Here is a 27,409-nt window from a genome sequence, read left to right as displayed (position 1 = left end):
ATTAATAATGTGCTTTGAAGGTAGATGAGCGGCACCACTATACTTATAATTTCAAGTGATTGTGTTTGTCTCAAATAGGTTTGACAATCTCCAGTGCCCTGACACTACAGAAGTAACTTACTAAGACAGAAAATGCCAGTATCAAATACCATATTTACTTTCTTATTAAATCACACAGATGGTAACAATGAAAAATCCTTCCTGAGTGTCTAAACCCATTAAGGTAACTAAGCTTCTCTCCAGGTTACATCATACACATGACGATAACGTCTTGTGACAAAGCCACTTTTTTGTCATGCCAAATTATATATAAGCACATCAATATTAACTATATGTACTGTAAATGTGTTCTTGGTGCGTTTGTCCACCAAACACTTAACAAAAGGATCCATGCGTGACAGAGGACCGACCAGTATTTCAAATGTTGTCTGTTATTTCCATCTCAAATTACTTTTATTAAATAAAATAAGTATGATGCAATCAACCATTAAATTATAGAGAATATTATAGTCCCTGTTCATCAGTAGATTTAATTGTATCTTATCTAATATTGGCATAATTTACAGTATACATACAGTGCATACAAAGTTAATGTCACTGACCTTAAAAATCAACAATACATATTTTTCCTCTAACCTGTGTTGCCATTTATCAACCTAGATTGTTTTGGTGTGAGTTGCCTAGTTTTGGAGATATCGGAGATAGAGACGTCTGCCTTCTCTATATAATGCACTGTATGGCTCTCGGCTTGTTTCATGTATGAACTATGGTTGAAAGAAAAGAGTTCTGTGGATTATCTTGAGTAACCGGGTCATGATTTCTGGAAAAAGACATTGAGGCTGAATTTTTCAAATGTATTTTTGGCGCTTTGAGCGCCGCAAGCCGAGAGCCATATAGTCCCAATATATAGAACTAGGCAACTTACACCAAAACGCTCTAGACTTGATGAGTAACATCACAGGTAAGAAGAAAAATATGCATTTTGGATTTGGGGGGGCGAACTGCCCCTTTAACAAAATATTGACAAACTTAAAAACTCTTGATAAACTAAAGATAATAAAGAAAACATTTCCTGCAGCTTGATAAGTGCAAAACGCAAGTGTAAAACTTGCTCGATAACCCTGTGCGTACACAACTCACAGATGACGGGACAGTACGCGTGCACATCTGCATGTGTAGGCTGCCTGTCCCTTGGTGACCTCATTTTCTTTGTGGCTCGGTGCGGCCCTGCCCCCTCCAGACAAAATCCATAATTCCTATTTGATGGTGCAGTCAGGCTGGGCTTTCTAGAGGACACTGTCTGAAATTGATGCGTCTCATTTCAGGTCTACTGAGGACGCCAATTACCCTTTGGAAACTCTTTGAGGATGCTGGTGCAACACTCTCTATCCTCGCTCTGTTGTTTCTGTCTCGCTCTCTATCCCTTTTCCTACTGATTCCCTCTCTCTCTCTCTCTGCACGGCCTTTCCATGCTTCTACTGTATACTTTTGAGCCTCTTGTTTGCCTCTGTATTTCATTGTCAACCTCTGCTGTCACTCTCACCGTTGTGCACGTGTGAGTGTTTATGATACTTTTGCCGGAGCTGTGTGTGGATTTTAGTCACATTAATTGACCAGCAAACTTTCTGATCAGGCTTGAAGCATGTCACTATTTCCAACGATTGGTTCTTCTTTTTTCGCATTACTGAAATGTGTGGTGCAGTTACAGAGGATCATTATCACTCCAGTTGTGTGGAAATAATTCAAAAACAGCAACCCTTCAGTAGGAAATGGCTCTGTACCGTCAATACACCAATTTGATTGTTGAATGTGTTCCTGTTCGACCGAGATTTAATTGGCTGGCGCTGTGCTTTTCTTTTCTTTTCCTTGGAAAGAATGTCACTGTGTGCTCATCAAACGATCCATTCTGTTACTGCTGAAACCATTTACTTTTAGTTGGTGATGAAAATGTTAAAAAGATGGACCATGTCCTAAATATTTAGATTTAGACCTTATAGTTTTGTACATTTAACAAGGGTATTTATTTTCTTAATTTGTGATGTGTGATGATTTTACTACCTGTTGCATTTTGCAAGGTCAGCCAGTACGAGAGGGCCAGTTCAGTCCTTTTCGTTCAACAGCAGATGTCTGGCTACTCAGAAATTATTGCTTGAGCTTTTGTTCCACTAATACTGTAGTTGTTTGGATGGGTTTCTGTAAGATGCCTATTAGTCAACCTTTTTCCAAATGATCCGAGGACTGCACTAACATACTTTACTACAAACCTAAAGCCATTCATGGCCATTTTTGACATATCTGTTTAAGATGCTGCAGTTGCCCCTTAAAGTTATGATTGTTGTTCAGTGGTCTGTAATTAGATGCAACGCTCTTATCTTGGCTATATCTGCCCCGGTAGATCCCCCTTTGGATTCCGCCTTTTGGATAGTGATAGTCTCCTGATCCCCCTAAGGATCATGCCCCTCAACAAAGAGTCCCTTTGAGAAGAAGACGGTCTTCCTAATCATGACTGCACCCTGCTGCAAAAATACAATCTTACCAGTGAAACTTGTTTCATGCTGTCCCTCCAGGTTTTGTCAACAGTTTTGAAACGGCGTCCCTCCTCAGGCATCTGAATCAAGATGTCCGGGGAGCTGAATATGGGCTCCAGGTAGAGCCAAGTGGACTGCACCTTCAACCATTCATCCAGGATCTCTTGGAGGAGCATCAATTTGCCCTCCCATTCCCTACAGGAGAAGATGACTACATGTGAGAGGGAATATACACCTACAATTAATATCACTTAACTGGGAAAACAAAATAATTTTCCACTTTTTGTGGAAGGACAAGAAGCCCAGAATGGAACAGTAATAATGATCACAACACAAAGGAAAAGGAGGTTTGGGAATCCTGGATGTCTCTTTATATTATCTTGCATTTAATGCCAGATATCCTCTGATCTGTGGTTAGTTCACTCAGTGGCGAATTCCCAACAGGATTGCATGGCTTTTGCAGCCGCTAAACCTGCACAAATAAGACAAAAAGAAACCGTGCAAAGGGTGAAATGCACTCCTAACTTAATTGCCAAGCAAACAGCTTCTCTTGAGCTATTTGCACATGTTTAAAATAATATGGTAATAAGCAAACATTTGGCACAAAATTGGCCCCAATTCACAAAAATCTGTGCTAATAGCCCCATGCAGTTACAGGGAAATTATTTGCATCTTCAGAGCGTTGGTGGTAACTGAAGCGCATTCATGAGTTTCCAGTGATGATGGATGCAATGACAGTTGTGTCATGAAAAATAAATGAATATAGCGCCCTTATACCTGTAATCTTTTGAAAATACATGAGAAAAAAAACAAAGGAAAAATAAAAATTTTGTATAAACAAATTAACAAACAATTTCCGTCCTTTCCCGTAACAACAAAAGGCTAATTGCATCCAGCTGCAAAACTTTATACGTGAGTTTGCGCTATAATATCATTAGCGCAATATCTTTGGTGAATCTGACCTTGGGACGAGGCAGATAGCGGTTGCAAATGATGCGTAAATGATGATGCTATCAGTGGCCGCAATCAATACTTGGTGAATTTGCCCCTCAGTATAACATGTAGCTGGGATTGTCTTTTCATCCTCACTGTGGTATCATCCACTTACACCCACAAAGCTACATAATGGCATTAAAAAGGTCTCATGTGATATCACAAAGAAATTCATTAAAAAAAACGTACACAGTAGCTGCTTTAGCCTCCTGCCAAGTATTGCAAAATACCTTTCTAAAAGCTGCAGGGAATCCTGTGTCAAACTGTGCCTGGAAGCAACATATTATTGCAATAACCTCACAAATTACAGAGGACGGGGAAATGACATCATTGGCTGAACTCAAGAGGCAGATAAAAACCTGAATGAATTACACAGTATGCTCAATTGAAGCCGTAGTTTCACGAAGAATATCTTAACTACAATCCCGAGAGTGGTCTTTATTCCGATTCAGGTCTTTATTTTCAGATGGCTTCTCAGATGATATTTCAGTCTGTGTGTCCTGCCCTGTCAGGACTGGTTCACCAAACAAAGCAATATCCGCCAGCGTAAACAGAAGACAATATAACTGCCAGGGTGAAAATATAATGCTGGGGCATTATATTAGTCAATCGCACCAGTTTACTACCAAAGTAAAAGCTGTTGATTAACAAACAAGACAACTTAAAGTATCCTGTTTTGTACTTTCAACTAGGCCTACCATGTGTACTTACTTTATAACATTAGTGAATTGCTTTTTTTTTTTCAAACAAGCAAAATAATTCTCAAATAAATCTTCTCATATCTTACCGTATCTCCACCTCAAATGGCTTAACGAAAGGCGAGCCCCTCATGGTTTGTGTCTTCACAATGTGATCGTCCAACAGCATCTGCACGTCGTCCACAGATGACAGGATGGAGGTGCCCGTGTCTCGGTAGGCCAGGAGGCTGAACTCTATGTCGCCCCACTCACTGGCCATCTTCTCCATGGCCTTCTCTACGGAGTACTCCTTGCTGGCCACCTCACTGATGCCCTCAAAGCTGCTCAGGTGCTGTTCCAGGCGCATGGATAGGAACTGAGCCACGCAGGCCTGGTCATCAGCTGGCTGCAGGGAGACGACGCCAGACACCTCCGACATGGCATCCCAGTGGCGATCACGCAGGCCTGGGTTGCACAGTATCTATGAAGGAGGAGTAGTAAAACATGACTTAAACTTTACTCATAGCAGACATAATCTATCAGGAAGACGTTTTGATCAAATTTTTAATTTTAAAGTAATTGAAACTAAAGTTATTTTGACTTCTTCTACAGATATTAAATGTTTAGGGTCGTACCTGCACTAAAGGAAGGTGCTCCTTGAAGTCTTCCACCTTAGTCTTCATAGTGGTGGTAAAGCTCAGGGCTTTGGGTACATCATTGAAGCCTTTCTCCAGCTTGTACAGTGTGCGCCAGAAGTTATCAACATCCATCTCTAACTACAAGGGTGGGGTTACAAAGACACCAGAAAAAAATAGAGTGACTATGAATTAAAAATTGCCAACTGAATTAATATAATAAACCATTCCATTATACCAAAACAGTATACATGTATATAGTTAAAGTCGCGGAAGTAACTCTGACAGTTAGCTGCTGTAGTAATAAGAGCTGGGTATGAAGTTGATGGAGGAAGTGCTTTGGCTTTAATGCAGTTAACACTGACAGCAAAGGGCATTTAGGAGGAGACATCTCCTCTCCCGCCTGTGTGTTTGTGCTATGGTGTTTTTTTTATAGCCTATGGTCTGTGGGAGAGTGAGAGGTGACAGAAAGGGGAGGGGCCGTAGTTTAGGCAAAGATTGGTATTAAGACTAGAATGAGTGCCAAATACCACATTTGTAATCGTAGGTTAGAGTAATATAGGGCTGTACCAAATAGTTTGATACAGCCCTATTTTTTTTGTGTCTTCTTATATTGCCTTGTGTTTTTTTTATATCTTGTCTTAACGCCCCTTTATGTCTAATATAATGTTCTTTGAATTGCCTCGTTGTTGAAAGTTGCTATACAAAAATCTTTGCCTAACGACTGCTATAACCAGAGCCAATTAGAGTTGTCTTGCTTTACAACATCAGTACAGACAGAAACTGAGATGTCAATCAAACAGTGGGGAACAGGACATTGGGGCAAATTAATGTGTTTGTGAACATGTATTCACACCTGCACATCTCCGTCTCTAACGAGCTATAGAAGATGTCCCGTGAATGTCGTGTTGACGACAATGACGACTGATTTGCCACATGATTGATTTATGACATACAGTATGTTTGAAAACTGAAATCCATAAATGCCTGTGTGTGTGTAACAGTGTGCAAGAGAAGCAGCTTTTTAAATCCTGTAGAGTTATTGTGAATGAAACCTGAATAGCTGGTTGAAAGGAAAAGAAAGAGAGACAGAGAGCTCTCAAAGCTTTCAAAGAACACAGCATTTCAAACACAGCTTTATACTCACATCCAGCTGTTACAGCTGGCAATCACAATTTACAATTTACAACTAATAGTGTGACACAAATACATCCTGCAACATCCCAGTACACACACAGTGCAGGAGGTATGACGGCATCCTAAGGAGCACTGAAGCTGTAATGACACAATGTCCAACTTAATAACAAAGGAATTTCCAAACTTTGGTACCTTGTCTGGGTTCACATGCGAGAGCGGTCCATGGAGCCACTGCTCGTTCTGGTTTAGGAAAGCAGTGGCTGTCTCATAGAGGCGCAGGAAGGGTGTGAGCTGGTCCTGGATCTTCTTACGCTGCGGGTACTGGGACACAGGCCAGCCGAAGGCCTCCTCCTCCAGATTGAATTCATTTATCTTTCCAGAGTGGCAGCAAGGTTGAAAGAGAAGCACGGATGGAAGCATAGAAGGAACGAAGAAGTAGACAAAGACATAAAAAGAAAAGATAGAAGGATAAATAGACGAGTGTCAGCGTATGGATGACAAAAATCTCACAAAGCCTCTTTCAACACCTGTGACTGAGTTCTTTTTTTTCTTTTTTTTACAGCAAATGCTGCCCTCTACAGGTTATATATTTAAAAGCACATACTGTAATTCAACTTCAAATACAATGCAATAATCCACTGTACAATGACTGTGTATCTTACGGTCAGATACATGTCTATCCACGACCACCAATTCATACATCATCTGCTCTTACATTTGTAAGCGAAGTACCTCTAAAATCAAATATTATGCTCAGCATTGAATCATACAGCAAGCAGAATGGATCTTATCCACCAATGTAAAGTGGCCTGTGCTGATACAAACAAAGACACTGCATGCTATATGTATGATCATGTTTCTGGCATCAGTACAACTAAACTTTGTCTACATGATTTAGTGCCATATTGGCCTACTGTCACTTTGCATATAGCTTTCATTTGACAGAGCTGCTGCCACAGTTTTGAACTGCTTTTTCTTTACTCCTATATTTTCAAGCATTGAAAGCCTCGTGTACCTTTTCCGTGGCTAACTCCAGTTTAGCATTGAGGGCCTTGGATTTCTTCAAGTAGTTGCTGAGATCTGTCAGCTCACCAAAGCTGGTATACTCCTTCACCTGTACGCTGTAGCTCTCCAGTTCTTCCACAAATTGGTCGCGGCACAACTGGAATGCACAAAAAGAAATGCCCTCTTTGTTCTCTCGCAATACTTTCTTTTTTTTACATTCACATTAACAATTTAGTCCTACAGTTCTCATGCAATAACATCCAGACTCCAGTCAACATATCAATGGGTTCGATAGATAGTGTAGAAACACAGACCTTAAGGTCACTCTGATATTGCTCTGTCTTTTCGGTAATGATCTGTTGGTGTTCCTTAAAGATGGATGGCATACGCTTGTGCCACTGGAAGGTCTGTGTGTTGAGCTCCATGTCCAATGGTGTGAGGGTGACGAAGTCCATCAGGGAACACAACTGTGCGCTGGAGTCTGCCAATCGTTGCGCCAACAGAGGCATCTCTGTGGTCTCCACCTTACTAATGAAGGCCTGGATGGGAGTACAGGGCAACAACGCACACTATAGCACTTCACCTACTGCCATTGCCACAGTACAGTTAGTGGGTGTGAACAAAAACATGTAAAGTTTTCATCAGTTATTACTGACTGTATCTTTAAAGCGTAATGTCATGCCTGACTGCTTTGTGGACAGAATTGTGAGGGACAATTGCATATACTGTAACTCACTGCACCAAGCTTGTCTGTGAGACAAACATTTGGGTTAGTCACCTTAAGCTTGATCAGTTCCTGCGTGTCAGTTGGTGTGCTCAGTGCCTTCTCTGCAATCTTCTCAAATTCATCACAGAGCCTGTGGGTGGAAGAGCATTAATTCGGTGGCATATACAAAGGTTCTTACAGACCTACAATCTGATTATGGCAGAGCCTGGAGCTAAGGGGCACCATTGGGATAGAGGCCACTACAGCAGCTAACACAGGGACTAAAACTAAAAAGGGTGCTACTGTACATTTGTACAACACTGTTTTTATTTCGAGGAGGCACCAGATTGGCCAGGCAAAGTCTGAACTCTGAAAGCTTTATGTGTTGGTAAACCAACTAGTCAACTTTTTTTGCATCTTAAATTTCTGGGTGGTTGTGGAGAGAAAAAGTGAAAAAGGCGAACCAACTGACTTCTTGTTGATTTCCTGATGGTCCTGTAGCATCCGAGTGACCAGTTTCTGCTGTAGCTCCTGAGCACGCTTGACGAGAGAGCGGATAAGCTTTTGGGACTGAACCTCAAACATGCCAAGACGTACCACCTGAAGCCCAAAGTGTTGGTCAGTAACACATTCAACATCATTTAAGAGATGACTTTCATACAAGCATAGACGGGCGTAGTCACGGAAAACATCAAGGTATAAAGACTGGTGCTTTCGAGGTTTTCAGATTGTTTAGTTATCAGGATTTTTTAGATAGTGTTCCATGCAGAGTGATAGTTATTTCTGGTATTAGAGAGTAAAGAAACATTACCAATCTCATTACTGTCACTCGAAATTCTACTCTTGTAATTATATTTTACATTTTAGGTTTCTTCACACATCACCAACAGCTAATGGGCTCAAATGTCAAGGTAATATATAACTTTTACAGCCATCAAATGTTCATTTCTGATGACTTTCCCCTTGCTGATCAAGTACCTGGCATGATGTGTACTGGATCCGGTCAGCAAGCTGCTGGTAGTGTACCACATCCGCCATGATTTCCTGGAAGGAGTGCTGCTCACTGAGGAACTGCTCCACGTGCTCCTCCGCCCGCCTGGATACCAGTTTGGCGTATTCATCATACTCGCGGACGTACTCCTTGGGCTTGACACTTTCAGCCCAGAACACACTGCGCACCTCCTCCTGCTGGGCCTGGAGAATCTCTGGCAGGATGATGGGCTTTAAGGTGCTTCCAGTTTGGAAGCTTGACTAGGAAGACACGGAGTAGGGTGCAAACACAAACGGAAAAACTAAATATCGCAATGCCATGATGAGCTACTGCGATTTTAAAACACAGAACAGGGCATCCGGACAACAAGACTGCAGGAAAAAAAACAGTGTTTAGAGTTTTTGTTGTCTGAGAGAAGTGTTGATTCAACTTCATGATCATTTTGGAGGCTGCAGTTTGGGGTGCTGTTGAACTGAATTGTGTTATCCTGACAGGTGTCTCCATTATTCTGTATACGCCGTTTACATCATTGAGGGAAGGCTAAATAAGAAAAACGCCTTGTTATAATGATTCTTGAAAATGATCATAAAGTTGATGCAACAAGTGAATTGTAACCTTCATGAAGGTAGGATTTATTGCAGGGTTGTTGTGTTAGACTGCGTTAGTTTTCAGCTCGGGGTACCTAATAAACTGGCAACTAAGTGTGCATACTAAACACACACTGTCCCTCTTACCCATTCTAGGAACAGCTTGGTTTCCACGCGAGGCACCGTGCTGATAGACCTGAGCATGAGCTCATAGATGTGAAGGAGGGCCTCCTCGTACAATTTGAGTTCGGGCTCAAAATTGATCTCCCCGTCCTCCAGGATCAGATGCAGCACAAAGCCTGGGTGCTCATAGGCTCGCTCTGACTGCTAAGATGGTGGAGCCAAAACAAGGCAGAGAAAGAACGCAACTGTTAGTGTCCACCTGTACGTCTAGGTCAAAATCTAAACATTTAATGAAATTATATGATAATTTCTTCCAAATCCAGGATGTTCGACTCTACTAAAATATATTATTATATCAGTTTTGTAAGCATTCTCCTACCGGGTCTTGTGAAAATAGGTGTGTGTAGTCCCTCATTGAGTTTAATGCAAGGCTCTGAAGCTGGGAGGTCATCAGTGCAGCGGCACAGTTGAAGAAAGATAGCAGTTTGGCTTTGTGTATAGAGGCCGGCATCAGCATGGACCTGCACCCCTGATAGTAAATGTTTTGTACTTCGGGAACCCAACTGGTGTAGAAAACAGCACATTGAAGATTATATTCAGAGAATAGTCAAATGGTCAAAGCTTCAATTTATTTTACGAATGGCAACTTGGAAGATGTATTTAACTGAGCACAGGTATCTTGGTGTTAAGTTAAGTGGACTCACTGATTGAGGAGGATTCCTCTGGCTTTATCAACATGTCTGGTGACAATTTGCTGAAACTCAGGGAGCTCCATGGACTCCTCTCTGTTGTGGAACTCCTCCACATCTATCAGACGGAGATTTCTGCAAGCAGGTCATCCAGCAGGGTGAGATGATAGGCAAACAAAGAACTACTGCAGCAGTTGTACTTTCAGGGGTGTGTGACATGGGATAACATAGAAGTGTCTTTAGAAAAGCACAGACACCTTTTAGATTTTTTGTAGATGATCTAACACCATTTTCTATTATTCAACACTTTGTCATGGTTCTTCAAAAAACCTGTCCGTGCTGTTAAAGCAGCTGTAATTTTGGAAACAGGAAATTATTTATACAAGGTTTGAACTTTTTTTAAATTTACATTTTAAAATTAAAAATATAATTTAGAATCATGCACATATATTTTATTGGTTGCTGTGTCAATACCTACATGTTCAGCTGAAAACGGTGCTCCCAACTGCCATATGTTATACATTAGCATAATAATTGACCTACAGTTACCATATGTGATGAATAGAATTTAGAATAACATTCAACAATGCATAATAGCCTGCTGACAAGTACTAATGTATGTGTGTCATGTATGTGGGTCACATACTGACTTTTTAATTCAGTATTATAGAATAAAAGATCTAAAAAATATTGAACACAGTATGTTGTTTTTCCATTTATAATAATTAAAAATATAAATATATTTTTAAAGGCTAATTTGACTTACGTTAATCAAACTCACTCAACACCTACATTTAGATTTCAGTTTCATTCTAAATAGTTAAGACAATGAACCCCAAATCACATCATTGCATACTTACTTGTAAACGTCATGCCACATGTTCAGCACCTGCAGCATAGTGGGGTTGATAGAGTGAAGCTTATCTCTCATCATCTTCCGTGCATGGACAAAGGCTTTGTTCCATGGTTTTGGCATTACCTCCAGTCTGACAGTGACAGATATCAGAGGGACAGTGAATAACAGACTTTTCATTTCCTCCAGCAAACTATATGATTCATAATGCTGAAGGACTTCCAGTCACTGCTTGGAAAAGACATAATCTATGTAGCCGTCCAACACAGTATACGTAAGCAGAGGCACTTTATACTTCTCACAAGACACACATGCAACATTCTCTGTCACGTCCTGCTGACTTACTCAAGCCTGTGGGGGGGCCGTTTGTCCTCGTCATTTTCTGAATCTCTGAATGTAAATTTCACTGCAATCACAAACAAATGATAGTAAAACAAACAATATTTTTCCCCCACAGTCTTGTGTATTACAAGTCACCCAGTCACCACTTATTTTTGTGTAACACTGTTAATACAATACTACAAGTTCATAAGAGTTTAAATGTAATTAAATACAGATTGCTGTCTTGATGCCGAGCAGATAGTCCTCCTTAATCTCATCGACCAGTAGCTGAAGAGACGTGCTCAGGCTCCTCAGGTGGTAGGGAACCATGTCCTGAATGTTCTCCAGCCAAGAGTCCTCCATAGGAGTCACATTCACCAGGTCTACCCCTGTCTGGATGTAGTAGTTGTATCTCTGACAAGATAGAATAGCACAAACCATTCTCAGTCGCAACATTTTGAACAAACAATGCCTTGAACATGAATTTAATTTAATTTTTTGGTGACAGTGATGATAACTGGATAATGAAAAAATATCTACATTGATGGGCTCGTTGAAGGGAGGGTTAAATAGTTGTGGAGCATGTCATACATATTAAGTGCACAACATTTACTATGAGGGGTGCAGTAAATATTCCTTTTCCATGTTGTGTTCACTTATTTATGTGTAAACTAGACCACTGCACATACAAATGCTAAAATAAAAAAACAGTGTACTTATATGTATTGTTTGGCCTGAGTATAAGCGATAGTAGAATTCCAACTATATCGAAGATTTGTTTCTTATATTGAACAAAGACTGCACTGAAAAAGTATCCTACCTAGCAACTGCAACCACTGAGACCAACAAAACAAAACAGTGATTAAAAGGCCACCATATCAAGTGTCCTGAAAAGATTATGATGGGCACACCACCTTCATTATGGGCACATAGACAAAAGGGGGTCTGTGATATAATACATGGCTTCAAGTGTGTCTTGCTTTTCACCATTTCACGGTTATTCTTTGCTGTAAATTTGGAAGAGCCACATGGTGGAGAGTCTCCGTCCTCCTCCTCCTGACTAAAAAGAGTGGAGAAATGTGAGTCACAACAATTGCTTCTAAATGATATGGATAGTTAAGCTTTATAAAAACAATACACCAACTCACCATATGAATTTAACCAGAGTTGCGCGGATATTCTTGCGCTTTTTTATGTCTGTGAGGCTGCTGCTGCTGCTGCCGTGCTTGGACGTCCTGTGGATCTGCACGGCCCTTCTGCTCTGGAGCAGGTTCCGGCCTCTGCCACAACTTTGACCACTGGGTCCACTGTCATCATCGATCAGGTCCTCTAGTACAGCACACACGGGGCGATCAGATCAGCACAAATAACACGGTCCTTAAAGTAGTTACTAGAATAGCCCAATGTGATCAGAACTCACTATTCACAGCTGCTTCAGTTCCTTGAGCTGTCGGCCGGAGTGGAGGAAACAGCGAAAATGAAGGTATTGCATCCATCCACGGCTGCTTTCTGTGGACCTGACAAATAGTATGATATAGATCATATATATAATATCATATATAAGAGGTATCGACCAGGTTTGTGTTTGACACAAACTATTGAGACGTGTTTAGATAAACTTACCGGTGGTGGGTTTGGTGGCAAGAACGCGAAACTATCAGTTGTATTTGTTTTGTTCTTCCTGGCTGAACTCATGCTGGTACTTGTGCAAGGTTATCATTCATAAGCTAAAGAAAACGTTAGTTAGCTCTTTCACTAAACCCCGTGTGTCGTTGCCAGGACCGTTGCTAAGGACGCAACTGTGAGCTCGCGTGAAGCTTTAGCACCACCCATGCGCTGCAGGCACGAGCAGGAGTTAACGGATAGATTATTAGCTAAACTGGCTGCTCAAATTAAAAAAAATGACCGTTGGAGTTTTGCTAATGTTTTATCTACTTCCCCCTCGTGTGTTTTGTCTTAAAAGCTCACTGTGATAACTCGGCTTCAGTAAAGATATTTGATGTTGTCTAGAATACCTCCAGTCTCAATTTGGGAGTTTCAGCGCCCCTAGCACTACAGATGATGGAATAGTCCATTAATGTGAAGTGTGCGGGGGTTACTGATGGTGAGAAAATAAGTTGAATTGAATTTTGTAAATTGTGTCAGAGTATATAAATATATATTAGAATAAAAACACACGTTTAGAATAAAAACACACGTATTTTACAAATTGTATCGTGTTTGGCTCGTATACCCACGAATCCTGTGATAGACCTCTGCGGAGGTGAAGCATGCCTTCCCTCGGGCTCATGTAGAGTGTATGTACTGGTATGTTATGAGACAACTTGTCACATTCACACTTATGGAGAGTTTCTGGGATGAGCCCTAAAACCCGGAAATGAGCTTTAAGTGGAAAAAAAACAAAACAATAATTTTCTTGGAAGATGTTTATTTGCCATTAAAATGCTAGCTGAAAACAAATGGCACAGTCAGTGTCAATTCAAAAACACCAGACCCTGGACACTTTTCATAAATTCTCCAGCTCCTGAAGAATTTAAATGGACAACAGATGAACCACGAGTCAAGACCAAATTATGGTCTATGACAGTCAAGATATATGCCTACAAAATGTATTGGGATGGTAGTTGTAACAACTTCAAGGGTAATTTGACTATGTCTTGATGAATTAGCATGTGTTTTTAAGTTAAATTCTAAATAAATGCAGAAAGCTGTTAGTACTCTCTTTTAAAGTTTGTTTGTGAGTGTGACAGTACTTTTAAATATAAAGGTTAAATATCACTAAAACACCAGGTGGTAAATCTGAGGGTTAGGTGTAAAAGACATACTCCAGTAACCATGGTCAAGGTGCCCTTGAGCAAATAACTATTTCTCATGTGCCATGCTTGGAGGCCGTTTCCCTTCTAATGAACCGACTGCTTCAGTAGAACTGCTAAGCTGCCCCACGCAAAACTCTAGTTGTATTTGGCTTCTTCCAGCTGTGAATATGTACAGTATATGTAAAGCGTGTAACCCTTCCTCAATATGCAATGACTCTCCTGAATTGCTGCAGCTTATACTATAAAATATTACATAAAACTATCAACACAAGTATTTACACTTAAATACAAAAGGATAACTTTGGCTCAGATCAAAAAAAAAAAAAAAAAAAAAAAAAAAAAACTCACAAAAAAAATATCTGAATTAAAGAAATGATCTTGTTTCTTGATAGAGTATAAATACCAACATGTTCTGGTGAATTACATTATATTTACATACAATGAAAGGGAAATGCTAAATAGCAAATAGCCTCATTATTTCTGATTTCTGCTCGTCAACTCAAATTAACTGCAATAAACTGGCTGGAAAATTGGAACCCTGCTAATGCTAAAATTATCTGGAATACCAAAGCATGTTTAAAAGTCGTATCTGCAGTTATACGTCTGCTCTGCTCCAGATCATTTAGAACAGATTTTTTATATATTTATATCAGAGTGGATAAGTGGGATTAGATGCACTTAACCACTCCAAGTGGAATATTACCTGTGAGCGTACAGCCTGTGACATACAGTACAATGTGCTGCATTTGGAGAACCCAACTCTGGTCCACAATGGTAAGGAAGAACAAAGGAATATGCAACCCTCCCAACATATACCAGGCCTACTTTTGGCCTTGCAGTGGCTGAGGAGCTGCTCTTAAAACTGCAAACAGGAGTTTTTCAGCTCTACTTCTTCAGCCCAGGCAGTGTGAGCTCATACCTTAAAAAGAAAGAGAAATGAAAAATCCATTTAAATTTCACTTTAATTTGTTTCCCAGCATACAATTCTATAAATTGTTACTATTATAACATAAAACATCAAATATACACAATGACGGTAGGAAGTATTGGTACTTCAATTCACAATACTTCAGCCAAATCATGGAAAAGTAGAAAACTAGGCCCCGTACCATTCTGTGACGCCTTTGACTATATCCAACTGTGAAAGATCTATCATCACCTGTGGACAGGAGCACAACAGGAACATTCAGACAGTTATCCAGATGCTGCAAAAGTGTGACAACCAAAGTAACAAAGAAATTGTTTTTGTCAGATCTAAATTGTTTTCTCGCCGTGTTTGTGATTCAAAAAAAAGTTGTTGTCTTTATTTAATTTGTGAAGACAGGTGTAAAAAAGTTTTGGAAGGTGTTGTTTTATTCTCAGGATCATTTTTCTAGTGTTTGTTCTTGTAATACTCATTTGGGCCACAAGAGGCTTAAGCACACCACTACATGGGGTAATGGTGCACTTCAGCCTATAAGTATTACAAGAACAAATGCAATGATCCCGAAAAATACAAATAAAAAAGTGAATTAGAAGTAGTTTCTCTGCAAAACTTTTTTCCCCACTTGTTTCACAGAAAACAATTTAGATCAGTATTTTTTTTTACTCTCCTCTCAGGGCTTCCGTACAATAATGAGCCAAAGTTTAAAATTCTGCAGCTGATACAGCAGTCTATCACAAATAGCATTACCCACCATGCCAATGTCCTTTCTCTCCCGTGAATGGAACATTTTTCCATTTTTCACTGACACATCCAACGTCCTGGTTTGTGCTTCTTGAAGCGACACGTTAAATTCAAACCTGTGATGAAAGAGGGTTTGGCAGAAAGAAACAAGTTCCAGACACTGTCTCAACCGTTGAGCCTCAAACATACAGCAATTACTTCACTTTGGTAATAAGAAATAAAGAAAATGCTTTTTTAGGATGAATCCAGGAGGCTTACGTGTGATCGAAGACAGGATTGACTGTCCTCTTCTTGACATGTGTCCTCTTGCGGTGTATCCAGGTTTGGTCAGGGAGAAAATACAGGCGGACATAAGAGTCTGTGCCATTGTCACTGAAGCGGAATAGGTCCCTGCAGGAAACAGGTACACACAACGGGTTACCATAGCTGGTTAGCCATATTCAATTGAAGAGAAAATCATTTGTTTGTTCAATTAAAGCAATTAAGTCTTTTGTTATGTTGGATTCAGTCACACTATTTAAACCAAGCAAATACTCACTACCATAAGTATTTTCAAAATAAAACTCTTCTACCGAGGACTGAAAAAGGCACAAACGCACATATGCAAAATCCAAGAATATGTACAGTGTATCAACAACTGAAGTTGTTTTTTATGTTATCACATAGAAACTGGATTGTGATTTTCTGTGTTCTGAGAACTAAAATGTGTTGAGAGCTGAGCAAATGGGTATATTGCTTGTCAGTATTGGTGCCGCTGGGTGGCACTAGTGAGGCTGGATTTTGTCTGCTGTACCTGCAGGATTTAACCAGGACGATGAGTTTGTGCCTCAGGGTGGCATAGCGTACAGTCAGCTGGATCTCCCCAAAGGAACCCTGATGATTCATAATGGCCCTGTGGGGACAGAAAATATTTGTATCGTCACTTGTATTACTTAACTCTTGTTAAATTCCACGTTGATTAGTTCATCACATCTGTAGAAAGGTCAGAGGTCAGTGCACTAAACATCTGAAAAAGACAAAGAGCAAAGCTATAGACTCACTCTGGAAACGAAGCCCCGTCCGAAAGGTCGAGACGGGACGAAGCGATGGAGTTCTTGGACAGCAGGCTGTGGGAATCGAACTGACTCATGTTTGACAGGGAAGAAGCTGGCTGCCAGGTTTCATCAGAGCCATTCTGGTTATCAGCTAGCCACGGCGCAGACGAGGCGCGGGCAGTGGGGCTGGTGCTGGGGGAAAGTGCCGGAGACGAGGCTGTATTGGTGGAGGGAGTGGATACAGGGGCGTTGCTTCCTTGGTTAGTCTGCGGTCTTTGTTGCTTGTTTTGTGGAGGAGGTTCGAGGATAATCATGGGCGGAGGCTTTTCCAGAGTAAGAATCTATTGTGGGATTGAGGACATGGCTAATGTCAGTGACACAATACAAAAGCATCAGTGTAGAAGAGCTCACTTGCAAGTTCTCATAAGCGTTGGTTGAAGCAGACAAATGTTGTGGTATATGAGAGTGCATCTTTGTACTCAATGGGTGATGTGCTTGATCGGCCTATGTGTAATGTGAGTTTGTACAGGCTAAATGTATGTGTGTGTGTGCTTGCCAACATTGTGTACCCACCCTGAGAGTGGCTTTCAGCTTGATCTGGCTGTTCGCTCCGGAGCGCTCCAGCGGGAAGCGCTGGTCCAGGGTCATGTCGGAGGTGTTGAGGAGGCGGCTCAAGGGCAAGTTGAAAACACCGAGCTGAGTCTTCTTCTCATTCACTTTGACCTGGACCACGAGAACACAAACAAAACTATTATCTAAGCAGCCAGTGTAAAAGGTTTTAGACCTCCTGAGAATTTGATTGACTGAAAAAAGATTAACAACATCATCAACATTGGTGTTCCCTCTTTTAGGTTTATTGTGATGAAATTACAAGGTAGCTGTCTTTTGACACATACAGGTTAATAAGAATTACTTACTTGTAGCATTTGTAATCAAAATAGAAAGGTGTGTTGCAAACCCTCTGTATGGTGTGTGTGTGCACCACTAAATGACGAACCTGAACCGTGAGCTGCTGCGTTTTGATGTTATGCACAAAGAAGGTGAAGCCCTGCTCCCACACCGGGTCTTTGGATGCAAAAACAACCTGTGGAAAGAGACGACAGTGACAAGTAATAACTACAGCCGAATGGTTTCAGTACAAACGGACATGGCAATTTGAAATTAAACTTTTCAGTACAACAGGGACGCGTCCGCCTTCTTGTACAATTCAAGACATTTGAGATTTTGTATTAATTTTAGGACGTAAAGAGAAAACGGTGTATTAATGTGATAAAGTAAGAGCCGTACCTTGCTTTTCTGAACATCTTTATCAACAGTCAATTCCACAAAGGAGTCCGGGCAGGCAGTTTTCCTTTTAGTGAGCTGAAAAGAAAGTAAATCAGTGAGACAGCGCATGAGTTATATTTTTGGGACAAAATGTTTTCATACATAACACGAACACAGAAAACCTCAGGAACAATAAGGAATATTTGTTAGGGACTATACTGATGGGCTGGGTGACCATTATCAATAATGTTTTCGCGACTACTTGATACTTGATATCTCAACTGCTTTCAGTGATTGTTTCCCATTTAAGTCTGCTTTCACTTATTACAATCGGCAACAAGCTAACAAGCTAACATTGTGAGTCTGTCTACAAGCAGTCTGTTGCCTTCCAGGCTAGGTAGGCTCTGCATTCCACTCCCTAATACATTGCAGACACACCATACCATCTGGGACACGTAAAACAGATGTTTATGCTGGCAAAAAAAAACAGAGAAGTAAACTTTTATGATCACTGGAGAAGACTGTGAATGCTACTGGTGGTAGCCACAGCTAGCATGCTAGTATGAGCATGACTGACAACATTCCAAGGGAGAAGAAAAATGCTGAGGTTCACGCAGACACATTTGAGGCTCCAAGAATAACCTACAATTAACTCGACATGTTGGCTGAGACTGTTTACTTTAAAAAATAAACTTGCTAAGTAAGGGTTAGGGGTTGAAAAAAACATCCTTAAGACAAGGCCGTCTTTTCAGTTTTCCTCAACTGTATTTGCTTTGATGCAATGTAGCTCAGGATAATGAAATTGAGAATTCAGTGTTGCCTCTCACACTTCACTTCACTTCACTGTATTTTCCCACAATGACCAGCAGAAGGCGTTCAGAGGCAATTGCTGCTAATGACAGTTCAAATCAGGAGAGCCTGTACTGAGATAGACTTGTTTAACAGGGATGGGTCAAAAACAGTGTCCTAAATTAATTCTTATAATTTGATGACTACCATAATTACCAGACGGGGGGGGGGGGGGTGTAACATTGGCACAAGTTTGAGTGCTTCAAAAGTTTGTCCCAGAAACTGTAAAGTAATAAATGCATTGGAAAGAGGGCAAAGGAGTATAGATATAGTAATTGTTTAACTTTCTCAACAAAGTCCTCCCCTCAAAAATGTTCACACTTAGTTACCAACACTTGTTCATGTTTCTGTAACATTGGCACAAGTTTGAGTGCTTCAAAAGTTTGTCCCAGAAACTGTAAAGTAATAAATGCATTGGAAAGAGGGCAAAGGAGTATAGATATAGTAATTGTTTAACTTTCTCAACAAAGTCCTCCCCTCAAAAATGTTCACACTTAGTTACCAACACTTGTTCATGTTTCTGTCTGCTGGGAACCTCACCCTGAACAAGCCTCAAGGAAGATATCAAAGCAGCATGAACACCAGCTGGTAATAACGCACCCACATGAAGTGGAAGGCACGCACCGGACAAACGGGAAATACCAGCTACGCACAGGGACAAGTACAAGGAGGCTTTTGTCTGACATAAGGACAATCAAACTGTAAAACAGCAAGGTGAATGAGAAGCTAGATTACTGCATGATTTAACCTTTAAAGAATAAATATTGGCTTTTTATGAAAGGCCAAAAGAAACCCTAAAAGGGGACAGTTCACCCCAAACTTAAAAGTACATATTTTTCTTCTCACCTGTATTGCTATTTATCAATCTAGATTGTTTGGGTGTGAGTTGCTTAGTTTTGGAGATATCAGCTGTAGAGATCTCTGCCTTCTCGCCAATACAATGGGACTGTATGGCTCTCGGAATGTTGGTTGAAAGAAAATAGTTCCTACATGAAACTGCTCACAACAAGGTCTGTGGATTATCTTGAGTCACCTGGTCATGATTTCTGGAAAGAAACAGTGCTGTTGAGTTGTTTTGGGGCGCTTTGAGCACCACGAGCTGAGTGCTGATTTCGGGGTGAACTGTGTTTAAGAAATAATCCCACTTTTCATGTTAGGTGTCGATGAGATATTTGACACCCCCTAACATATAAGCCCTCAAGCATTGCCATTCAGTATATTAAATAGCTGTAAGATCTTTAAAAAACAAAGGTTTAACTGTAGTTGGCGTGTGCTGGAGAAGGAATTACAAGTGCCATTCTTTCACACCCTGTGGAGAATGTCCAGCGATAAAACCTTTGTAAGAACGGGTTCCGTTGGACGAGGGGTTGGGCCTCTGCATACCAAACATCCCTAGATTAATATCCATATGCAAAATCAAGTACAAGCTAATGAGTTAAGACAGTATGGGTCTCCTGGCAATGATTCGGCTGGTGTTAGACAATTAAAAACTGATTTACCAGAAATGCAATTATGACCAGTAGTGGACTGGTGCTAAAGTTAAATATGCATTCATATTGATTATGTCTATGTAACACTATGTTATTCTTAAATTCCTATGAAAAAAGATTTAAGATGAAGTTTTAAGTATGTATTTTGATGTCTTTGGTACAGTGCTGACTAGTTGTTACAGCATTTAACCTCCTTCTCAAGGGCAGAAATGACCTACTGTACTTTCGTGGTGAACATTCACAAAAAAAGTGAATCAAAAACTAGAACAAAAGAAGATCCCTAAGGCCAGCCTAGATTAGCACCGGGCAGCTTACCCGAGCTTCCTTTGAGTGCTTCCCCTGTTTCTGATGCTCGGTGATCTCGTTGTGGTCTTTCTGGAGACAGAGCACAAGAACACACATCAGTACATCTCTCTATCCACGTTGTATCATCTGTTCTCAACAACAACAACAACAACAACATCATCCCGATTAGAAGCTACTTACTGGTAGGTTTGAGGCATTGTCCAGATAGACTGCGAGCATAGCACAAGCAAGGCCGTCTGCAGACTGGAAGAGAGCAATACACGATTTACACCTGAGAAATATGTTGTTGTTGTTTTCTATTTTGGGGTGAACTGTCCCTTTAAGATTGTAGAATAACAAAAAAATATGTATAGTATAAATGTTAATGACAATTTGGATGGGTCAATAATGACGCTACCTCCCTCAGCAGGCTGGGGTCAGTCTTGAGGGAAAACCACTGGAGGTTGAGACGGACCTCTCCATTCTGGACATCTTCCAGAGGAAACCACTACAGCAGCAATGGAGATTCATTTATCATCATGACATTTATGTATATGAAAGCCTGCATTTAAATATAGAGAAAATGCGAAGGCTTAGAAAAGGCATTAGCGTTGAAACATTTCTTTCCATTCTTAAAAAATGCTGCTTCTGCAAATTCTCGAGATATTTCTTTTTTTTTTGTACCTATTGCAAAGAAAATAATGTACTTGTTAGGCACAAATTACATTATACCTTGTATCCAGAATAGTAGTTAAAAGCTCACCTGATCCATTTCTATATCCTTTTTCACTCTTCCCAAATCAAGGTGATACCTGAAATGATCATTTAAAAAAAAAAAAAAAAACGTGTTTGTGCAAGCTACTGTATTGTAAAATTTCAACCAAGCAACTATGTTAAGTGCCATGTACGGCAGGGTAAAAAGAAATTCTAAAGTTTCCATATTTGAGAAGCTCTGTATATAGTAAAGTGAATAAAACACGTGCGAGTAATTAGAAATTTTCTTACGATCCAAGAAAGTCGTCTTTATCCGTGTCGTCGTCGTAGAGTTCCACCTCCAGCTCTTGCCCCGGGGCTTCATGGACCACGAACTGCACACAGATGAAGGAAAGGTGGACGGTGGAGAGTCAGTGTTTAGATCAGAATACCTAATTAGATTTCTACCACATTTAGAGAAAGGCTGCAGCAGGCCACACGAAGACACGGGACATTAGATGATGCACTTGGAAGTGCAAACGTTTGTACTGAAAAAAAAAAGAATTAAAAATTGGAGGAAATTGTCACATGCTGGAGACAACCTCAGCTTCCAAACAATGGACCTCAAGCCTTTTTGTAAGCCTCAATAACACCATATAAGGCTACGTGTCCTGACCCATATGTCCTACATTGAAGTCCTACCTTCAGAGATCCATAAATGAAAGTCATATTATTGAAAACAAAAGCATGAAAATTAGAAAAAGGTTATACTAATATGACGGAAGTTTTCCCGTGATACCCTGTTTACTCTACCTCATACACTTCGTTCCACTTGGGGTGCAAATTCTCTTTGACGATCTTGCTCTTGAAATGTCGGTTGCCCACCCTGAGCGTCGCATAGGGGTCTGATTTGCCTTTCACTAAACCCATCATGAATGTGTCCTTCGCCAACAGGTCTCTGGCCTCCAGCAGGTGGACCCTCACCACACCCTGAGGAGCAGACAAGGACAGATCCAAACTAGCAATACTGTCTCGTATGAAAGGGGGAAACAACACAAAAAAAAACACAAAATCTTTACCCACAATTGTCATAAAAGCAATTGTTTTTATTTTGAAAGGGGGAATTTTATCCTAAAATATGCAATATAGTTAAGTATAAAAAAAACATGCAAGTGACTGCAGGTGATCAGATGAAGATCAACCTGTAACATGGAAAGTACTATCGTACATACCCGAGGTAGTGGGAACCTCATCTGGTCCACTTTGACCTGGTCTACGAGGGGCACGCACATGCGGTTGGGCAACACCATGAGCGAGGCAATGATGTCCATGATGGTCTCTTCAGACAGCGAGCTGGACGGGGGACAGATGAGACGAGAGAGTTTACCGAACTAAACAGGCGAGACGCCGGTGTGAACGTTAGAACTCCAACAAGAAAAAGGACGGACATCGTGAGAGTCGTGGTGGAAGCTCACCTGAAGGCAGGGCTGTCCAAGAGGTTGGTCATGCCGGTCCAGTTGATTTGTAGGGTCTGGAAAAAAAAGTAAAATAATGTAAGCATTTTAAACTTGGCTAATCCCACTTAGTTTAGTTGACGGCCTTACGGTCATTAAAACGTCACTCACGGGGCGGCGCATGAAAAAAAAGGTGACTCCTCCCACCAGTGGCGCTTCACCAATAAGAGGCTCCAAAATGACCCTCATCATCCCCTGGAGCTGGAAGAGTCAAGAGAGGTTTTTTTTGTTTTTTTACAAGACTAGTAAACACATGCGATGATGGTGGTGGCGATGATGATGATAATACAAGTTATGCAGAGGCTAAGAAATAAACGAGACGCCCACTTTAAGTCCCTTGACGCCGGCTGTGATTGGCGGCTTCACTTCAGCGTCGATGTCCACGTCACCTTCGTAACTGTGAAGAGAACAAGTTCTGGTGAGACGTGAATGACTGTGGCTCGGAACAGAGCAAAAAAAGATTTAAACACCAAATGATAAGCTCCGACGTGAGAAACGTGTCCGACCAACCATATATTCAGGTCCAGCACCACCTCCCTCTCATCCACTTCAACCGTGTATGCCTTCATCCCAGTGATCCGGAGAGGCTGGAATTAAGGGGAACACGTTAACCTGTGGGCTTTGCTTTACAAAACATGTAGCCATTAATCAGATTAAATTGCTGATTGAACACACTGACATTCGGGAGGATTTCAATGGCTTTAATGACAAACGCAAACTCACTACGTGGCCAAAGTGGACCTTGGTGAAAGTGAACATCTTGAGCGCGGGGCTGGAGAGCCTGATGGCCGGCTGGATGTTCTCCTTGAGGAGCTTCTCCATGTACATCCCAAAGAAAGGCCAGGCCTGCTCCAACACCTGAACACGCAAAGCAAAATCAATTCCACACCCTAACTAAGCAGCAGATACAACTTCACATGCACTTGGAAATAGAGGGCACACTTAAAAGGCACTATATAGCAAGGGCGTAGGTTTGGTCTCAGCATTGGTAGGGACACTGCCAGCCCCCCTCCCCCCGCCATATAAAAACAACTTAGTTGATATTATGTTGAACAGGCAAACTTTATTAAAATATATTAACATTTGTGTAACTTGGAACTGATTTAAATATAATAACAGTAACAAAACCTTAATTTAAATACAAAACAGTATTCTGCACCAAATAAATTATAATAATAATAATAAATAATTAAATAAATGAATAAAAAACGTTCTGCTAAAATGCCAATATACAGTAACAGTATATTCTATATCCAAAATATATTAAAAAAAACTTTTCCCAGTTGTGCAGCCAAAAAAGACAAAAATAAAAAAAAATAAATCTATTCTGCACCACTTAATAAGCTATAAATAAAGTGCTTTCCTCCTTTATGCAATTATTAGTAGTGCTGGGCAACGATTACAATTTTTAATCGTGATTAATCGGATGGATGTTTTGCGATTAATCGAGATTAATCTCATTGTTATGGCAAAGTTCAATAATGAATTCAAAAGTAGTGTATTGCGCACTTTTATTTTAAAAGCACTGCTATATGAACAAAAGGGCAATAACATTTGGTTTCCAAACACTTTAAACAAATAAGGTTATTTTTAACAGCAGTATTCCCTTTACACTGCAGCAGTTCAATCTATTCACTATCTGTGCTCAGTGTGCTGACTTTATGTGAAACGTTCCACTGCTGTGCAACAGGAATAAAATGTTTCAGCACGTTTCAGCAAAAAATGTCTGTCTTCATGACAGTCAGAGCATGTGAATGCAGCTCTACTGTTCATCAATATAATGCTGTAACTCCGAGGTGATTATTGTTACCCAGCGATCAAAGAATAAAGACACTTTACGCACAATTTAGGTGTATTTTCCCTTTAACTCACGAGATGCAGGTAGCATGTTTTATACTTACTGTGAATATAGTTCATGCTTTGTTGGCATCTTATTCTGAAAACCGGATGTTCGTCTGAAGAAACCGGATGTTGTCTCACGTTAATCTTTCCGCTAACTTTCAAAGTCCTTCGCTCGCTCCCGATCTGTGCCGTTTGAATGCGTTTACCGTGAATTTCAGCATATAGGTGCACTAACATGTAAGTGTCTGCTGAGTTGACCACGGAGATCTGAGTGTCTGCTGACTTTACCGCAGCGATGTCCAGTAGTCTCCATTCCTCCACCGCTGCCAGTGAGCAACAGACTTTCAAAATAAAAAAAACGCACTATAAAATAATTGTCGGCGTTAATTAATTAATGCGTTAACGCGATAATAACGCGTTAACTTGCCCAGCACTAATAATAATACGAATGAGTTTGCAAATATATTGTGCAAAATTATTTTTTCTAACAGGCAATTAAAATTAACAAAATATTGGTGGGGACAATTGTGTCTTTCCCAAACTTTGGTCGTGACTAGTCCCTATGGACCATATGCAAACCTACGCCCTTGCTATATAGTATGCATCAAAATGTTTAAAGCATGCATTGCAGTTAGCAGAAATATGAAACACATACAGTTGGATTTTGGTGCGGTCATTGTAAAAGCATCAACGGGATTTAACCGGTTTCTAGAAGTCATAAAAAAAGGTAAGAAGACAACTTTATCTTGATACTGTACCTTGTTAACCCAGTCAACTTTTTCAACCTCAGGAAAGTGGACCTTTGAAAAAAAAATAAAATAAAAAATAGTGAAGTTAGAAGTGGGTTTGTTAGTATATAGTTAGTAGCATGCATGATGGCGGTGATGGAAGACATAATCGTGTCAATAATTATTAATTTTACATCATGCAAATTTCAAGATTGCTTTAGTTAAATTAGTCAACAAAAAAATCATTCAAATTAAAAAAATAATTTAAAAAATGGTGGATCCATAAACATTCTGCACATTTTCACCCATTTCTGAAAAATCGGCAGCATTCCATAGTAAAAAAAGAAAAAAGAAAAAGTTGACATGGGCAAGCACAGCTGTATTTGTTATTTAGTGCTTACCAACGCTCCTTTTGCAGCATCAAAGCTGTGGACTGTAACAGAGGTTTGGAATCATCATGTTATAGTACGGAGACTCTGAGCATCTAATCCAAAAGTATCATCAGTGAGAGCTACCCAAGACCCCCCCCACCCACACACACACACATACATACATAGATACAAAGAGAGAGTGGGCTGCAAGACAATAACTAAAAAGGTGAACTGATCTAGTGTGCATCTCACATCTGATCTAGTGTGCATTTCACATTCCTCTGCCATTAGAAGAACCCTTCTCGCTGTCTCTCTCCCTTCTCAGTTCCCATGAGTCACTTGAGTTAAAAGTGGGTGTGGTGCAACCAAACAGGCGGAGCAGCGAAACCCTCCCAACACACATAGCTTCACCCAACTCTGAGCATCCAGCATCTAGGCCCAAGTCTGGCATGTCATGCAAATACAGTGCAGTGTAGTCAAGGCAACGGAGAGCGTGCACGTCCCACAGTGTGTGTGTGTGTGGGGGGGCCTTATTGTTTCAGGATATTTCACACGACTCGGTTTCAGTGCAGTGACTCCCAAAAAAAAACACAGCAGACACAGTTTCGACATCTGAAGGTTGGACCTCTCCACTGGGAAGTTGCCGTGTTCGATCTCTCTGCTGCCTATGGCTACCGAAGTGCCCTTGAGCAAGGCAGCTCACACATACATGTGCAGTAAAAGGATAGAAATCTGCATTCCACGTTAGGACACTAATACGTACCCACGTTGCCATCTGCAAGCCACTTTGCAGCTCCCGGTTCACCTCCTGGGTCTCGTTATCCACAAAGTTGATGGCGGTTCCGATCCGGGCGTCTTTCACCTGGCGATTCTTCTTCCACCAAGTGGCCATCACCATGCAGAGGAGCACCCAGCTGATACTGAGGCCAAGGTATCCGGTCAGATACACGGGGTAGAAGACCAAGACGGCTCGGCCGAAGTACGACAGGAACTCCATCAGGACGCGGTTGACGGTGGAGGAGTCCAGCTTCTCCGCGCTGTCGTGGATCGGCAGGCTCTCCGCGAGCCCACCGGCTCCCGCCCGCGGGTACGTCGGTCCGGCAGCGGACGCCATCAGGGTCGGACTCCGGTTTTTCCTCGAAGTCCCGAACGCTAGCTGTGCCTTGAACGGATTGATGTACTTGCGTAATTTCGGCTCAGTTTTGCGCAGCTTTATCGGGGAAAGCGAAACAGGGACGCCAATCTACCGCACAACCCATGTGGGCAGTGACACAGCGAGTCGTGACGGTCCTAAAACTTCCGTGTTTGAAACATCCCAAAAAAAAAAGCAGGTAGACACACCTGTGGCGGCTGTGGGTGGGGACAGGGTGTGGGTGGGTGGAATTTCTTTTTTGTTGTTGAGCGCGCTCAACAACAAAAAAGAAATTCCACCCTAAAATCAAAAGGCAACCTTTAATTATAGGAGCGTATTTTTGTATTATTTTATACTTCTACCGCTTTATTATATTTGTATAATGTTTATGTACTCTTCATCATTTTATAGATGTATGCAGTGTTTTATATGTTGTTACCGTAAATGTTTCATTATTATTTATTTATTTTACTTCTAC

General features: G+C 40.9%; 2 protein-coding genes across 2 annotated transcripts in view; both read right to left on the bottom strand.

Moving 5' to 3' along the window:
• The window catches only part of dnah7 (dynein, axonemal, heavy chain 7), a 68,656-nt gene extending 55,716 nt beyond the window's left edge, over positions 1 to 12,940 (bottom strand). The window contains exons 1-19 of the mRNA XM_076105271.1: positions 12,869 to 12,940; positions 12,666 to 12,762; positions 12,394 to 12,574; positions 12,233 to 12,305; positions 11,479 to 11,659; positions 11,270 to 11,330; positions 10,932 to 11,057; positions 10,087 to 10,206; positions 9,762 to 9,945; positions 9,407 to 9,586; positions 8,660 to 8,932; positions 8,154 to 8,281; positions 7,754 to 7,832; positions 7,290 to 7,514; positions 6,986 to 7,132; positions 6,163 to 6,342; positions 4,834 to 4,974; positions 4,309 to 4,679; positions 2,537 to 2,723 (exon numbers count right to left, since the gene is read on the bottom strand). Coding sequence (XP_075961386.1) covers positions 2,537 to 2,723; positions 4,309 to 4,679; positions 4,834 to 4,974; positions 6,163 to 6,342; positions 6,986 to 7,132; positions 7,290 to 7,514; positions 7,754 to 7,832; positions 8,154 to 8,281; positions 8,660 to 8,932; positions 9,407 to 9,586; positions 9,762 to 9,945; positions 10,087 to 10,206; positions 10,932 to 11,057; positions 11,270 to 11,330; positions 11,479 to 11,659; positions 12,233 to 12,305; positions 12,394 to 12,574; positions 12,666 to 12,762; positions 12,869 to 12,940 — 3,006 coding nt within the window. The remainder of the gene's footprint in view (positions 1 to 2,536; positions 2,724 to 4,308; positions 4,680 to 4,833; positions 4,975 to 6,162; positions 6,343 to 6,985; positions 7,133 to 7,289; positions 7,515 to 7,753; positions 7,833 to 8,153; positions 8,282 to 8,659; positions 8,933 to 9,406; positions 9,587 to 9,761; positions 9,946 to 10,086; positions 10,207 to 10,931; positions 11,058 to 11,269; positions 11,331 to 11,478; positions 11,660 to 12,232; positions 12,306 to 12,393; positions 12,575 to 12,665; positions 12,763 to 12,868) is intronic.
• A 2,006-nt stretch (positions 12,941 to 14,946) lies between these two features.
• On the bottom strand, positions 14,947 to 26,913 carry esyt3 (extended synaptotagmin-like protein 3). Its single transcript, XM_076102803.1, has 23 exons — positions 26,563 to 26,913; positions 25,459 to 25,500; positions 23,582 to 23,716; positions 23,369 to 23,445; positions 23,186 to 23,255; positions 22,970 to 23,059; positions 22,820 to 22,875; positions 22,577 to 22,697; positions 22,158 to 22,334; positions 21,657 to 21,739; positions 21,415 to 21,463; positions 21,070 to 21,159; positions 20,853 to 20,915; positions 20,682 to 20,741; positions 18,049 to 18,123; positions 17,759 to 17,845; positions 17,335 to 17,484; positions 16,768 to 17,102; positions 16,521 to 16,619; positions 15,986 to 16,117; positions 15,738 to 15,843; positions 15,171 to 15,220; positions 14,947 to 14,980 (listed from the first exon to the last, which is right to left on the bottom strand). Exons 1-23 carry the CDS (start codon positions 26,911 to 26,913, stop codon positions 14,947 to 14,949), a joined length of 2,532 nt encoding a protein of 843 aa, XP_075958918.1.
• Between the last annotated feature and the right edge of the window lie 496 nt (positions 26,914 to 27,409).

This window comes from Anarhichas minor, unplaced genomic scaffold, assembly GCF_050575085.1.
Source record: "Anarhichas minor isolate MPS153535 unplaced genomic scaffold, ASM5057508v1 ptg000004l, whole genome shotgun sequence".
Lineage (NCBI taxonomy): Eukaryota > Metazoa > Chordata > Actinopteri > Perciformes > Anarhichadidae > Anarhichas > Anarhichas minor.
The sequence above is the reverse complement of the archived record's forward strand: the minus strand, read 5'-3'. Positions and strand labels throughout refer to the sequence as shown.

Bases quoted from the DNA above. Each gene is read 5' to 3' on its own strand.
- esyt3 (XM_076102803.1), bottom strand. From the start codon at position 26,913: ATGGCGTCCGCTGCCGGACCGACGTACCCGCGGGCGGGAGCCGGTGGG. The intron at 22,698-22,819 runs GTGAGCTTCCAC...TCCCCCGTCCAG, and splicing joins TTGGACAGCCCTGCCTTCAG to CTCGCTGTCTGAAGAGACCA. The intron at 21,464-21,656 runs GTAAGAAAATTT...TGATCATTTCAG, and splicing joins AAAGACGACTTTCTTGGATC to GTATCACCTTGATTTGGGAA.